At 41.5% G+C, this 16,233-nt stretch overlaps 1 protein-coding gene across 2 annotated transcripts in view; it reads right to left on the minus strand.

The window, feature by feature from the left end:
• arhgef3 (Rho guanine nucleotide exchange factor (GEF) 3) overlaps window positions 1-16,233 on the minus strand; it is a 308,969-nt gene that overhangs the window by 121,050 nt on the left and 171,686 nt on the right. For both annotated transcript variants that reach the window (XM_067998757.1, XM_067998759.1), the window contains one exon: window positions 6,822-6,884. In XM_067998757.1, coding sequence (XP_067854858.1) covers window positions 6,822-6,884 — 63 coding nt within the window. The remainder of the gene's footprint in view (window positions 1-6,821; window positions 6,885-16,233) is intronic.

Here is a 16,233-nt window from a genome sequence, read left to right on the forward strand (position 1 = left end):
TTAGAAAATGAGGTGGAAAGCTGGGAATGCCCTCTCCCATCTCATTTAAATCCCAACACTGCGCCTGTGCTTACTACACTGTCTCTCCTCTCATCATATTTTGTACCTCATGCACTGATTACCTCCCGTCTCTCTGTTGCTGAAACGAGCGCTCCCATGTCATGTCTAATGCAGTTCATAAAGGGAATACCAAGATGTTAGGTGGAATGGGATCACTTGTAGGGAATTTGATGGATGTGAAATTTATAGTCTGTGGAGGAACACAAAATGCATGTTGTAGCTTTCCTGTAGTATTTGTTCTCTGGCATCTTCTGTATAATACCTAAATTCTACAAGATGCTCACTTCACAGTCAAATCTACAATTTATTTCAACTGTCTTGAAATCAGCTATTATTCTTGCTGCGTTTTACATATAATATCATTTCAGTTTTTCTGGTTTCCTGTTTTCCAGACAAGGTGGCTTCAGCTCTTGTAAATGATAATAAATTTATCTAGAAAGATGTTTGCATAGCTTCAGCTCATCAATATGTTTTGAGAAATTAGTCATCAGAACCAAAGATGCATCATCATTAAGCACTCGAGATTGACTTAATTTCCTTCCCATTCATTTAATTATCTAAAGCCGTAAAGTAGCATTTTAGAATCTAGATAATAAACTAACCCGAGTCTAAAAATCCTGAAGGAATGAGGAAGGCCAGTTACATAGAATTACATATTACATGGAATATACAGCGCAGAAACAGGCCATTCAGCCCAACAGGTTCATGCTGGTGTTTATGTACCACATGAGTGTCCTCCCTCCCTACTTCATCTATCCCTATCAGTATATCCTTCTATTCCTTTCTCCCCCATGTGTTTATCTAGCTTCCTCTTAAATGCATCTATGCTAGTCACCTCAACTACTCCTTGTGGTAGCAAGTTCCGCATTCTAACCACTCTCTGGGTAAAGAAGTTTCTCCTGAATTCCTTATCGGATTTATTAGCGACTATCTTATATTTATGGCCCCTAGTTCTGGTCTCCCCTGCAAGTGGAAACATCTTCTCTACGTCTATCCTATCATCTCTACATAGAGATATCAGCTCTACATCTACCCTATCAGCTCGACGTCCACCCTATCAGCTGTACGTCTACCCCTATCAGCTCTACGTCTACACTATCAAATCCTGGGGGTGGAGATTGGCAACCCTATCTTTGAGAGAGTTGGAGTAAACATAACTAGAGCATTATGGAAGCTGATTTATTTGGATATATGTGTAAACTGTTGTCCACCACAGTCTCCTTTCCGTGTCTTCTTTAGTGTTGGCCAGTTTTCTGTTGCACAGACCAATTGTACGTGCTAGCCTTAATCCTTAGCCTGCGCATGCATAGCCACACAGGGCTAAGCCTCATATTTACTCACACTTTTATTCCGGGTTAGGGTGAAGAGGAAGGGTATCTTACTTCATATGAGGAAAGAAAGTTGAGGATATGATCCAAGATTCAAGTCTTTTAAAAAAGCTGAGTGGCATAGATTATGTAAATTTTGCACAGAACTAGGGGACGGGGTTTCAAAATTAGTAAGCCTTAAGTAGGACAAGACTACTAGGAGGAACTTTCTTCCAACAAGAGTCGAAGATAGATGGAACACATTGCCAGCAAAAGCAGCTGTGGCTGTTACTCAACTTCTCAAAAAGACACTAGGTAAATATCTGTTTGCAATTGGATGCTATAGTAAGAGGTAGGTATCGGCTGATATGATCAATGTTCCTTTGGTGTTGCGGCAGGATTGGGGCTGTGGAAGAGAAAAAGAAATCATAGAATCATACAGCAGAGAAGGAGGCCATTCAGCCCATTGTGCCTGTGCCTGCTCTTTGAAAGAGTGGTAAGCCTCATTCCCCTGGCCTTATCCCACAGCTTTGCAATATGTCCCCCTTCAAGTATTTATCCAATTCCCTTTTGAAAGTTGTTATTGAATCTGCTTCCACCACCCTTTCAGGCCGTGCATTCCAGATCATAACAACTCGCAGCGTAAAATAAAATCTCCTCTCTCGCTCTTTTGCCAATTACTGTACCTTAAATCTATGCCCTCTGGATACTGACCCTTCTGCCACTGGGAAGAGTTTCTCCTTATTTACTCTATCAAAACACTTCCATGATTTTGAACACCTCTATCAAATCTCCCCTCAACTTTCTCTGCTCTAAGGAGCTTCTCTAGTCTCTCCTTTTCACCAGTCTATGTCCTCCTGCAGTCTGTTACCATCCTCCTCGCTGTTTACATTTCCGAGTTTCATGTCATCTGCACTGCTCTATTGAACCTCACAAACCTCTGCTATCGATTGAAGTTGCTCTTCTCCCAAAAAAGTACATAATTTGAACCATTATGCAGGAAGTAGCTTATCTGATAAACACTTAATGAACAGAGGTATCTTTTCTAACCAGTTTACTGCCAGATGCTCTTAAGATAATGGTAGGCAAGTTACATCCCAAAAATGTAACAACCTGCAGAAAATTACAAACATACATTAATGGGAACCATGCATGAAATCAACAGAAATGAACAGGATAATTATTCTCAAGTTCTATGTGATATGAAGCCAAATGGCAATACAGAGGTAACGGCCACGTCTGATCAAAGGGGCCATTGCTCCTTGTGAATAGGTCACCTAAGATGTAGGCAGAGGTGGGCAGGAAGTAGAGCTACTGATGAGCGAAAGTAAAATGAAAGCACTAAAAATCCCCCATAGCTCGGTGATCTGCTGTTTTAAAGAAGAAGAAACATTTCACCCACACCTCAGGGAAACTCCCTGCTTGAAAAGTTCTAAACTGTCAGATTCACATTGTTACACAAGATAAACTTTCCCCTGTTAAATTTTAGGCTGCTGAAGCTTTAAGATGATAGAAATCAATGAGTAGCAGGCTAAATGTTACAGTTTGTACAATAACTTTTTTAAAAATGTATAAACTAGATTTTACATAAAAATAAAAAAAAGTACTCATCCCCCCAGGAGCTCTGAAATACATACATTGCACATATAAATATCAATTTTTATAATATTAGAGCAACATCAACCTAGCCAATGACATGGCAGTAGCTTATAGTCATGTTCCATCCTTCCATTTGGCAGGGGAGTAATTGTGAGACACGGACGCTTCATCCAGTAGTCACATTGAGTGAGATCATTCAGCTGAGGTGGTACTCACTGTAGATGTAATCTCCATGTAGGCTACTTTGGAAATCGAATGAAGAAACCAAAATTGTATAGAACTTGCCCGGCATGATTATCAGTCACTAACCTCCAGTTAAGAATAAATGATGTACATATATCAAGTGATCATCTACAGCACTGAAAATAACTTCACCTTTCAAGAAAATAGTAGGTTAGAAAACAAGATCCTTTTTAGATCTGAGATCCAAAGTTGATTCCAACCAGTGCCAATGGGTGAAAGTCTCCTCTTTCTGATGGCTGTTACTGGTATTAAGTAAGAAGAGTTTGCCAGTCTTAACTAGTTCCCAGTGGAGACTATATCACAGAACTGCCCGCAATTCAATACTAATTGGTCAATCTCATTTCGGTGAGGCTGTTACAAAACTTGTGAGGGAAGTGTTTTGGAATGTCACATTGGTGGAGTAAGCAATGCTTTTTGAGCTTAGGGTTAAGCACAATTGGGCCATTCATTTCCATTACCTCATCACTCACCTTTGCTTTGCATTGATATGGAGAACAGTTTATGATTCGAGCAACTAACAAGGTAATGGAAACGAATGAAATTCTGACGTGGGTATCAAAGCTAACAACGCCATCATTTTGAGTGCTGCATAATAGTAAAGCAGCCAAAGATGGCCAGGTAAATTCAGGATCTATTTCAGGAAAATGCAATTTCAAAAAAATTCACCAGTAGGACACAGAGCATCGAGGACATGGGATACCCCCGCACCCGCTCCCCCACAAAGATTCCCCACATAATGTGTTGCCAATCTCAGTTAGACTGTTGGGAGGATAAAATATTGTAAAGTAAATCAACCAGACTGTTCTGTGTTGGCTTTAACAACAACAACTTGCATTTTTGTATAGCGTCTTTAACATAGTAAAAAGTCCCAAGGCGCTTTACAGGAGCAATTTACAAACAATTTTGGAAACCAATCAACATAAGGAGATATTAGGATAGGCTTGGTCAAAGAGGTGGGTTTTAAGGAGAGTCTTAAAGGAGGAGAGAGATGTAGAGATCCGGAGAGGTTTCGGGAGGTAATTCCAGAGCTTAGAGCCTAGGCAGCTGAAGGCACGGCTGTTAATGGTGGAGCGATTAAAATTGGGGATGTGCAAGTGGCAAGAATCGGAGGAGCGCAGAGATCTCGGAGGGTTGTAGGGCTGGAGCAGATTACAGAGATAGGGAAGGGTGAGGCCATGAAGGGATTTGAAAACAAGATGAGAATTTTAAAATCGAGGCATTCCCAGACCATGAGCCAATGTAGGTCAGTGAGCACAGGGGTGATGGGTGAATGGGACTTGGTACGAGTTAGGATATGGGCAGCGGAGCTTTGGATGAGCTCAAGTTTACGGAGAGTGGAAGGTGGGAGGCCGACCAGGAGAGCATTAGAACAGTCAAGTCTAGAGGTAACAAAGGTATGGATGAAGGTTTCAGCAGCAGATGAGCTGAGGCGGGGCAGAGGTGGGCGATGTTACGGAGGTTTTGGTGATAGAGCGGATATGTGGTTGGAAGCTCATCTCAGGGTCAAATAGGATGCCACGGTTGCGAACGGTCTGGTTCGGCCTCAGATAGTCGCCAGGGAGAAGGATGGAGTCAGTGGCTATTGATTGGAGTTTGTGGTGGGTGTTCTAAATTGGATAGCCCGGTGGTGAAGGATAGAATACTAGAACCTGGTCTTCAGTTGCTTCCAAGCCTTTATTCACAGAGCTCCACATTACACACACCACACCCTAGATAAGCTTTCTTATATATGGATACAAGAGAGCTCCAATTGATACACACCACCTGAATACAATTAAGTGGAGATGCCGGTGATGGACTGGGGTGGACAAATGTAAGGAATCTTACAACACCAGGTTATAGTCCAACAATTTTATTTTAAAATCACAAGCTTTCGGAGATTATCCCCTTCGTCAGGTGAGTGAGTGAATAAGAGGTACTCAAATCGCATATCTTATATTAGGCTGGGACACCATCACACCAATCAAAAGGTGTTGTTGGTGTTCAGACAGGTTAGCCACGGAAAACAGTAGGTCCCAGTATGCTGAATACACATTGTGTCAAATTACACAGACAGAGAGAAAGAGATCCAAAAGGCAGAGAGAGAGAGAATATTAAAAACAGATAACTTTTTTTCCCCTTGCTGGTGGGGTTACGTGTAGCGTGACATGAACCCAAGATCCCGGTTGAGGCCGTCCTCATGGGTGGGGAACTTGGCTATCCAACTAGCCAAGTTCCGCACCCATGAGGACGGCCTCAACCGGGATCTTGGGTTCATGTCACGCTACACGTAACCCCACCAGCAAGGGGAAAAAAAGTTATCTGTTTTTAATATTCTCTCTCTCTCTCTCTGCCTTTTGGGTCTCTTTCTCTCTGTCTGTGTAATTTGACACAATGTGTATTCAGCATACTGGGACCTACTGTTTTCCGTGGCTAACCTGTCTGAACACCAACGACACCTTTTGATTGGTGTGATGGTGTCCCAGCCTAATGTAAGATATGCGATTTGAGAACCTCTTATTCACTCACTCACCTGACGAAGGAGATAATCTCCGAAAGCTTGTGATTTTAAAATAAAATTGTTGGACTATAACCTGGTGTTGTAAGATTCCTTACATGAATACAATTAACACTAATTGATATAAATCACATGGATACAATTAACAGTGGAGACCAAAGACCATGGCTTTGGCCTTCCCAATATTTAGTTGGAAGAAATGTTTGCTCATCCAGTACTGGATGTCGGACAAGCAATGTGACAAATCAGAAACAGTGAAGGGGTCGAGGGAGGTGGTGGTGAAGTAGAGCTGGGTGTCCTTAGCTTACATTTGAAGAGCATCATTGATGCGAGTCGAGAAGGCTCAAGGTTAGTTTATACATATTGATGAAATGCAATGCATCTCAGAGTAATAGGGAATATGTTTGCTCCCATGATTCCCTACTCAAGTTCCCAATTTCAAACTTGCTACCAAAAGAGGCACCTGGCACAGGTCAGACATCTTGCCACAAGGAGTATAGCCTAGTTTTCCAATCGTAATGCACTCAGTAACCCATTTAAAATGAATATTACTATTGATGTTATGATTGGAAATCGAGGCCAATATTTCTATAATATATCAAAACCTTGCCTCTAGTACACACTTCCTGTTTGTCACATTTGCTGGAAAGTCACATTTTGTTGATTTGGTCAAAGTAAAATAGCAACAAATCAGAACTGAAGAGATAGGGAACATAAGAATCAAAAACAAGTAAAGTGGCCAAAAAACTCCAATGAGAAACTACACAGGACTTCTGAAAACAACAAAGCACGAGCAACTGGTCAGGAGAGTCCACAAAAACAAAAAGATGAACCAAACAATTCACTTTAAACATTTTTTGAAAAAAAAAATTCTCCACCACCTTTTCTCAGTAACCGAAATGTCCAAAATAAGGTTTTAAACAAAATGAAACATAAACAAATTATATATTTCACAATAATGTGATTAAATTTACCCAATGAATTGTTTTCTGTGCCTTGTGCAGTCTTAGTGTGACATCTTACAATATGTAATATAATTAAGCATTCTGTTTGTTTGGTCATACACAAGGTAAAGAGGTTTGCATTATCTACAGGAAAATTAAAATGTTGCTTACACTTCCATCGAGGCTACACAGACTTAGTGAGTCTTCATCTCTTTTTCTCTGCTTCCGCTTCTTCTATAAAAAATGGAACAAATCGGGTCAGCCAAACAAGGTAAAGAAAGGAAGAAAGAACTTGAATTTATATAGTGCCTTCCATGACCTCAGGATATCCAAAAGCACTTCACAGCCAATTAAGTACTTTTAAGTACTACAATAGTCACTATTGTAATATAGGAAACTGCAGCAGCCAATTTGCACACAGCAATGAAATAAACAACCAGATAATCATGAGGGATAAATATTGGGCAGGACGTCAAGAGAACTTGCGTCCACCTAAGAGAGCAGGCGGGACCTCCAAAAGACAGCACCTCCAATACTCACTCAGTACTGCACTGAAGTGTCAGCCTAGATTATTTGCTCAAGTCTCTGGAGTGGAGTTTGAACCCACAAACTTTGGACACTTGGCTCAGGGTAGCACTCAATAAATTGGCTGCTGCATTTGCCCACAAACGTGATTACACTTCAAAAATAATTAATGACTGGGGGAGGGTTGCAGTCATTGCGAAAAGTGAATTTTACTGCACTCTGCGCCACCTCTCAACCTTAATATTAAATATATTTTTTAAAAAACTCTTGGGGTATATTTTCCTCTGTGCATAAAGGTAAAGAAAATTATTTTAATAAACTATTTTTTAAAACGATGACAGTTTAACAGCAATAAAAACAGCAAAAAGCTCAGCATTCAGGCAGCATCTGTGGAGAAACAGAGTTAATGTTTCAGGTCGAAGACCTTTCGTCAGAACTGGAAGATGTTAAAGAGTTAACAGTTTTTAGGCAACTACAGAGCCAGGGAAAGGTGGGGGGGGGGAAGGAGGGAGGGGAGGAAAGAAAGAACAAAAGGGAAGGTCTGTGGTAGAGTATAGGGCAAGAGTGATTAAATGACAAAAGGGATGATGGTGCAAGGCAAGGAGGGTGATAATGGGACAGGTTAAGAAACAAAAGATGGGTCTAGAGGAGCTGTAAATGGCAACAGCAGAACCATTACCAGCACCTGCTGACTGAAAAAATGGGAGCAGTGGTTATGGTCCAAAGATATCAAAATCAATGTTGAGTCCGGAAGGTTGTAAAGTGCCGAAACAAAAGATGAGGCACTGTTCCTCGAGCTTCCGTTGAGCTTTATTGTAACAGTGTAAGAGGCCAAGGTCAGATAGTTCAGAGTGGGAGTGGGACGGGGAATTAAAATGGCAAGCGACCGGCAGGTCAGGGTCACGCTTGTGGACTGAGCGGAGGTGTCCAGCAAAGTGATCACCCAATCTGCATTTGGTCTCCCTATTGCAGGGGAGACTGCATTGTGAGCAGCGAATACAGTATACTAAATTGAAATAAGTACAATTAAACCACTGCTTCACCTGGAAGAAGTGCTTTGGGTAAATAATGGCAATATTAGCTAGAAAATCAAATTGTACAAATGCTCAACACACTCGTATCAAATTCCTTTGTTCGGTACTTTAATGGATGCGTTGACCAGTTTCAATTGACCAGTTTAAAATAAACAGGTTAATCTATTTTCGATTCAAATAAACAGGTTGATCTGTCAAAATAACATACTTGATATAAATGTTTGTACAATAATAATGCACAGCATAATTTCCACTTCTTTCTGGATTTTGCGGCTTTTTCTTTCCCTGGCATTTGCTGATGTAATTTTCCCAAATGTCAGCCATGTGAGTGTAGCATACATGCAATGTCTTCCAATTTTTACTTTCAAAATTAATATCCATCTGATATGTTAAAGTAAAATCATATGATTTTTTTTATTCGTTCATGGGATGTGGGCATCGCTGACGAGGCCGGCATTTATTGCCCATCCCTAATTGCCCTTGAGAAGGTGGTGGTGAACCGCCTTCTTGAACCGCTGCAGTCCGTGTGGTGACGGTTCTCCCACAGTGCTGTTAGGAAGGGAGTTCCAGGATTTTGACCCAGCGACGATGAAGGAACGGCGATATATTTCCAAGTCAGGATGGTGTGTGACTTGGAGGGGAACGTGCAGGTGGTGTTGTTCCCATGTGCCTGCTGCTCTTGTCCTTCTAGGTGGTAGAGGTCGCGGGTTTGGGAGGTGCTGTCGAAGAAGCCTTGGCGAGTTGCTACAGTGCATCCTGTGGATGGTACACACTGCAGCCACAGTACGCCGGTGGTGAAGGGAGTGAATGTTTAGGGCGGTGGACGGGGTGCCAATCAAGCGGGCTGCTTTATCTTGGATGGTGTTGAGCTTCTTGAGTGTTGTTGGAGCTGCACTCATCCAAGCAAGTGGAGAGTATTCCATCACACTCCTGACTTGTGCCTTGTAGATGGTGGAAAGACTTTGGGGAGTCAGGAGGTGAGTCACTCACCGCAGAATACCCAGCCTCTGACCTGCTCTCGTAGCCACAATATTTATGTGGCTGGTCCAGTTAAGTTTCTGGTCAATGGTGACCCCCAGGATGTTGATGGTGGGGGATTCGGCGATGGTAATGCCGTTGAATGTCAAGGGGAGGTGGTTAGACTCTCTCTTGTTGGAGATGGTCATTGCCTGGCACTTACCTGGCGCGAATGTTACTTGCCACTTATGAGCCCAAGTCTGGATGTTGTCCAGGTCTTGCTGCATGCGGGCTCGGACTGCTTCATTATTTGAGGGGTTGCGAATGGAACTGAACACTGTGCAATCATCAGCGAACATCCCCATTTCTGACCTTATGATGGAGGGAAGGTCATTAATGAAGCAGCTGAAGATGGTTGGGCCTAGGACACTGCCCTGAGGAACTCCTGCAGCAATGTCCTGGGGCTGAGATGATTGGCCTCCAACAACCACTACCATCTTCCTTTGCGCTAGCTTTGACTCCAGCCACTGGAGAGCTTTCCCCCTGATTCCCATTGACTTCAATTTTACTAGGGCTCCTTGGTGCCACACTCGGTCAAATGCTGCCTTGATGTCAAGGGCAGTCACTCTCACCTCACCTCTGGAATTCAGCTCTTTTGTCCATGTTTGGACCAAGGCTGTAATGAGGTCTGGAGCCGAGTGGTCCTGGCGGAACCCAAACTGAGCATCGGTGAGTAGGTTATTGGTGAGTAAGTGCCGCTTGATAGCACTGTCGACGACACCTTCCATCACTTTGCTGATGATTGAGAGTAGACTGATGGGACGGTAATTGGCTGGATTGGATTTGTCCTGCTTTTTGTGGACAGGACATACCTGGGCAATTTTCCACATTGTCGGGTGGATGCCAGTGTTGTAGCTGTACTGGAACAGCTTGGCTAGAGGCGCAGCTAGTTCTGGAGCACAAGTCTTCAGCACTACAGCTGGGATGTTGTCGGGGCCCATAGCCTTTGCTGTATCCAGTGCACTCAGCCGTTTCTTGATGTCACGTGGAGTGAATCGAATTGGCTGAAGACTGGCTTCTGTGATGCTGAGGATATCGGGAGGAGGCCGAGATGGATCATCCACTCGGCACTTCTGACTGAAGATGGTCGCAAACGCTTCAGCCTTGTCTTTTGCACTCACGTGCTGGACTCCGCCATCATTGAGGATGGGGATGTTTGCAGAGCCTCGTCCTCCCGTTAGTTGTTTAATTGTCCACCACCATTCACGATTGGATGTGGCAGGACTGCAGAGCTTTGATCTGATCCGTTGGTTGTGGAATCGCTTAGCTCTGTCTATAGCATGTTGCTTCCGCTGTTTAGCACGCATGTAGTCCTGAGTTGTAGTTTCACCAGGTTGGCACCTCATTTTTAGGTATGCCTGGTGCTGCTCCTGGCAGGCTCTTCTACACTCCTCATTGTACCAGGGTTGATCTCCTGGCTTGTTGATAGTGATAGAGTGAGGAATATGCCGGTCCATGAGGTTACAGATTGTGCTGGAATACAATTCTGCTGCTGCTGATGGCGCACAATGCCTCATGGATGCCCAGTTTTGAGCGGCTAGATCTATTCTGAATCTATCCCATTTAGCACGGTGATAGTGCCACACAACACGTTGGATGGTGTCCTCAGTGCGAAGACGGGACTTCATCTCCACGAGGACTGTGCGGTGGTCACTCCTACCAATACTGTCATGGACAGATGCATTTGCGACAGATAGATTGGTGAGGACAAGGTCAAGTAAGTTTTTCCCTCGTGTTGGTTCGCTCACCACCTGCCGCAGGCCCAGTCTGGCAGCTATGTCCTTCAGGACTCGGCCAGCTCGGTCAGTAGTGGTGCTACCGAGCCACTCTTGGTGATGGACATTGAAGTCCCCCACCCAGAGTATGTTTTGTGCCCTTGCTACCCTCAGTGCTTCCTCCAAGTGGTGTTCAACATGGAGGAGGACTGATTCATCAGCTGAGGGAGGACGGTAGGTGGTAATCAGCAGGAGGTTTCCTAGGATTCAGAAGATAAGCTCTCAATGTCTCCAATAAACACTATGTGTCACATTAAATCTACAATGGGGGAGCATTTCTTTGTGTCGTTAAGAACCAATGCATTTCCACTTGGGATTCTTAGCAATCATCCTAGCTCTAGTGAATCTGGGCCTGCTTTATATTCCACAATAAGTGAAATGATGGCATTGTGAAGCTAGAAACGTTATCACTATAAGTTGCCCTGTGATGCCGTTTTCCAACTTCCAGTCTCTTGTTGGAGAGTGGCATTGGCAGAAAACCAGACAAGGTTGCCCACCGTCTTGGCCACAGGATGGAATTAAGGTAGAAAAACAATAAGGTGAGACGGAGCAGAGGAAGGAAATGACGGGATTCAAAAGTGCATTCAAATCACTACCGTATATCTAAAATTAAACAGCAGATTTACCAATAACATCATATCTGGGAAAGGTAGATAGCAATCTCTGCAACAAATGTGAACACAATCTAATCTTGACTGACATCTGACAGTCATTTATAACACAGACTTGCCAGGTCTGGTACATTCAGTTCAAATCAGAAACCTTTTTTTGTTCTGCACAGCAACAGGATTCTATTTATGCACAAATCCAAGAAACACAGAAAAGGTAAGAGTGCAACACCGTGACAGAATCAGGTCAGGACACTCTCCTCCCATCCCTTAAATAAACAAAAAACTTTCTGACAAAATTGTTCACACAGCTCAGAGCACAACCTCCACTTAAAACTGCCACAACACCATGCCAATAGATTTGTAAGGGTCAGTGATGACCTCTGGGGGATCTTTGTGGGTAAGTTTACTTATTGAAAATCTAACAACAGTCTGCACTTTCAAGCCCTTTTGCATTCTGGGAAATAGATCACACTGCACTTCATCTATGACAGCGTTATCTCTCAGGTGGTTTTAATAATAAATTCATTGAGTGGGGAATCTATACTAAAGTTACAAAATGTACAATTACAAACCAACAGCACCATTACACTTGATAATGTTTTCACACACATGATAATAATGAAGGGCATCGTAGCTGCTTTATTACAAATATGTGGTTTGTTCTCCATTTTCAATTAAAAGCTTCCAAATGAGATATCAAAGAGCTGTTTTGATCCCAAGATCAAAGTGTCTCATTTCTATGTTTGATTAACTGGAAATTGTTGAGGGTGTTTGGCACCTCCACATACAAGTTTATAAAATGTGCTGATTAGAAAAGGTGAATTTCTGTTAAGTGACCATCACATACAGTTTTATTTAAATTGTGAAATGGTTTTCTTTGTTTTGTTGTAATCTTGTTACATGGCATCTGTGTGTTCAGGGAAATCCATCTATAAGCATCCATCAGGATCTCCTAGGCTATTTGGATAACATGCATCATTAATACAATTGACCAACAAGACAGCAATTGTGAATTCCCAGGATGGGTGGTGCTGATAATGTGCAGGTTAAAACATTATATTTTGTGTTGTATTGTATTGACAGTTGTCACATTATGGGATTTCTGATTATTTGACCCAAGAGGAATGAGGTAATTTATGTTAAGATTTCACCATTAAGTAAAATTCAGCTCAGGTTGTAGGTTAAATACACAAAATACAGCTTTTGAGAATACAGATAAGGATTAGCCCAAGATAAACCAGCCAGATAATTATATTCTTATAGCTGGCAGAGAAAATATTTTCCTCCCCTCTATCTAAGTTGAAATAAAACTGAGATTGCAGAGGCGGAAAGACCATGGTGGCTGGTTTCCTCTCAGTGGCTTTCCATAGTGATACAGCGGAGATAAGAAATTCAGCAGGGTGAGGAATCAAATGTGCATTGGTTGCAACATCCAGTGCTCTGCCTGATATTTTAGGGTTCTTAACCAGGGAGAAAAATGCATCTGTCCAGTGAAGAAGTTGCAAACTCAAATCTTATGTAAGATTTTTTTTTAATGCAAATGCTATAAATTTGAAAAAAAAAGCAGTAAATGCAGAGAATCCACAGAAAGTTGGTCAGAATCTGAAAGGGAAAGAGGTTGTCTCAGGTGGGGTACTTCATCAGAACTGGGTTTTGAAGGGTCACATCCAAAACATTAACCTTTCTTTTTCTTTCAGATGCTGATACTGCATATTTAGAATCATAGAATCTTACAATACAGAGGCAGCCATTCGGCCCGTCGTGCCTTTGCCAGCTCTTTGAAAGAGCTGTACACTTTAGTCCCACACAATAGCAAATTAGCCCTCTTCAAGTACATGTCCAGTCGCCTTTTGAAAGTTCCTATGGAATCAGATTCCACTTCCCTTTCAGGTAGTGAGTTCCAGATCTTAACAACCTACTGTGAAAAAAATTCTCCTCCTTTCCCCTCTAGTTCTTTTGCCAATTATTTTAAGTCTATGACCTCTGGTTACTGATCTACTTACCAGAGGAAACAGTTTCTCCTTACTGGTTCCATCAAAACCCCTCATAATTTTGAATACTTGCATTAGGTCTCCCCTTAACCTCCTCTGTTCTAAGGAGAACAATCCCAGCTTCTCCAAGCTCTATTTCTAGAACTATTTCAAAAGATTATCTTCTGTGATTCAGTCATTTATATTTTACCAAATATTTGATATACAGCAAGCAATATGCAGAAAATCCCCTTCCCATTCTCCCACTCCACTCCGTTGGTCATCACTTTATTTCAATTAGTAAAACACCGTCACGCATTCATGGCAGAAATGCATATCCCTTGTGTTCAGAAGTCCTGAGTATGTTCTGTTGCCAACAGCAAATCCTTCTCCTTCTCATTATCTTAGGGTTCAACAGAATTGTACACACTACAGTTTGGAGGTATATTTATTGCCTGGAAGTAACACTGTTCTTCAGAATTTGACCCTGCAGCAACACACAAAGCCCAGTAAAGGGATTGACATATTTTTAATACTAATATAATGAGGTATTTTCCCGAGAATTTCTATATGTAAGAATGCAATTTAAAAAAGTAACGCTCAAAGATTTATTTGGATAAAGTTAAGATTCCTAAAACACCATGTAATGAAAACTGAATCCTGGAAAAGGCAATCATCCTAAGAGAGGTCGAGAAAATTCAGTCTTTTAAACCATTAGAGATTCAAACACAGGACCCACATGTAAAAGGACAGAATGCTAATCAACTACATCATAAAGGCCTTCAGTGAGCACATTATTAATTTATATTGAGGTTTGTGCTCAATGGCCACGCCTCAATTAAAAAATTCTCATCCTTGTTTTCAAATCCCTCCATGGTTTCGCCCCTCCCTATCTCTGTAACCTCCTCCAGCTCTACAACCCTCCAAGATCTCTGCGCTCCTACAATTCTGATCTCTTGCACATCCCCAATTTTAATCGCTCCACCATTGGCGGCCGAGCCTTCAGCTGCATAGGCCCTAAGCTCTGGTATTCCTGCCCTAAACCTCTCCACCTCTCTACCTCTTTCTCCTCATTTAAGACATTCCTTAAAACCTACCTCTTTTACCAAGCTTTTGGTCACCTGTCCTAATATCTCCTTATGTGGCTCGGTGTCAAATTTTATTTCATGATACTCCTGTGAAGCACATTGTGTTTTATTGCGTTAAATGTGCTATATAAATGCAAGTTGTTCTTGTTGTTGATTGTACTGTAGAAACACCAAACTTGCCTTTTCATCTCTCATTTTGCAGTTTGGTTCTGTGATCCCAGCCTAGTTCTATAGCCTCCCTAATCAACTCTTTGTCAGTATCTGCCTTATACTTGCTGGTCTGGGATTAGAAGGCTTGCAAAGCTGCAGCTTAGTAATGAATCTATACTACTCAGGTGGATCGGGTGTTCAACAACTGAAATCATATTTTACATATCTTTCCTCCAAGATGAAGTTACTGATGGTATTCCTCACTAATTAATCAGATAAAGGCTCATTACTGGATACAATCCATAAGCATGTCAAACCATATTGCCTAGTTTTTGTCTTGCTGCCCCTTTTGATTAATGACTAAAGCTTACTGAATCAGTGAAACAGAGTTACCTGAAGGAACCTATTCAATTCATTTCCAAGTGTTTCTGATGTGCTGACCCACACAGGTGCTCAGAAAGATTAACAATGTGCTGAAATCATAACACCACAAAGGCAAAGTGATTCTTCTCCCCTGGAACAGACTCTACAGCAAATACACATGACACCGTAATGACTTTATATTTTACTTACATTAACCAAATAACTGATAAAACCAGTCTACGAGAGTTCGCTTCCAGTCTTAAGGGGATGGAAATACAGCAAAGATGGTGTACCAACAATTCAGCTGAACCAGTTTGTGATTTTAAACTAATTTGATTTTGTCTCTTATCTAACAAAGCTGGTTGAAACAATGTTCTAATTTTAGGTCAGTACGATTTTAATCAGCTCAAACTTTTAACATCTTACCAGTGCACTGCACATGGAATTGTTCACAGATTAGAAAAAGCCTGAACATAAGTAAATAGAGTTGGCTCTTCACCTATTCATAGTCAATGTGCAGAAAATCCAGGTAAATAATGAAATAAAATTGTGCCTTCATGTACTGTTGTTACATAAGTAAATAAATCTGCAACTCATCTGCTTCTAGAATTCATTATATAATAATTAGAAAAAAATTGCAATACACATAACTAGAATGAACCTGATATTTAGAAATTAAAAATATATGCAAGATATGTCATTACATTTAACATTTTAATTGTATAAAATTACATATCTATAATATATTTAAAATCTTATATCTATGTGCACTTCCTGTTAATTTTTTCCATTATAAATTCCTATGTCCATATTTATAATGGAAATTGCCTATGTAAACTTGTCATGCTGTAATTATACACTCCCCCCTTCTGGAGGCGCTGCAGCACCACTGGTAGTAGTGTGTAATTACAGCACAAGAAGTTTATAAATGCAGTTTCGTTATAAATGTGGACATACGAATTTATATTTGGAAATACAAAAATAAGGATACATTTTATATAACCTTAAAGTGGGGACTGAATTACATCACCACGTCATGGTGCAATTACC

This window comes from Heptranchias perlo, chromosome 17, assembly GCF_035084215.1.
Source record: "Heptranchias perlo isolate sHepPer1 chromosome 17, sHepPer1.hap1, whole genome shotgun sequence".
In the NCBI taxonomy this organism is placed as follows: domain Eukaryota; kingdom Metazoa; phylum Chordata; class Chondrichthyes; order Hexanchiformes; family Hexanchidae; genus Heptranchias; species Heptranchias perlo.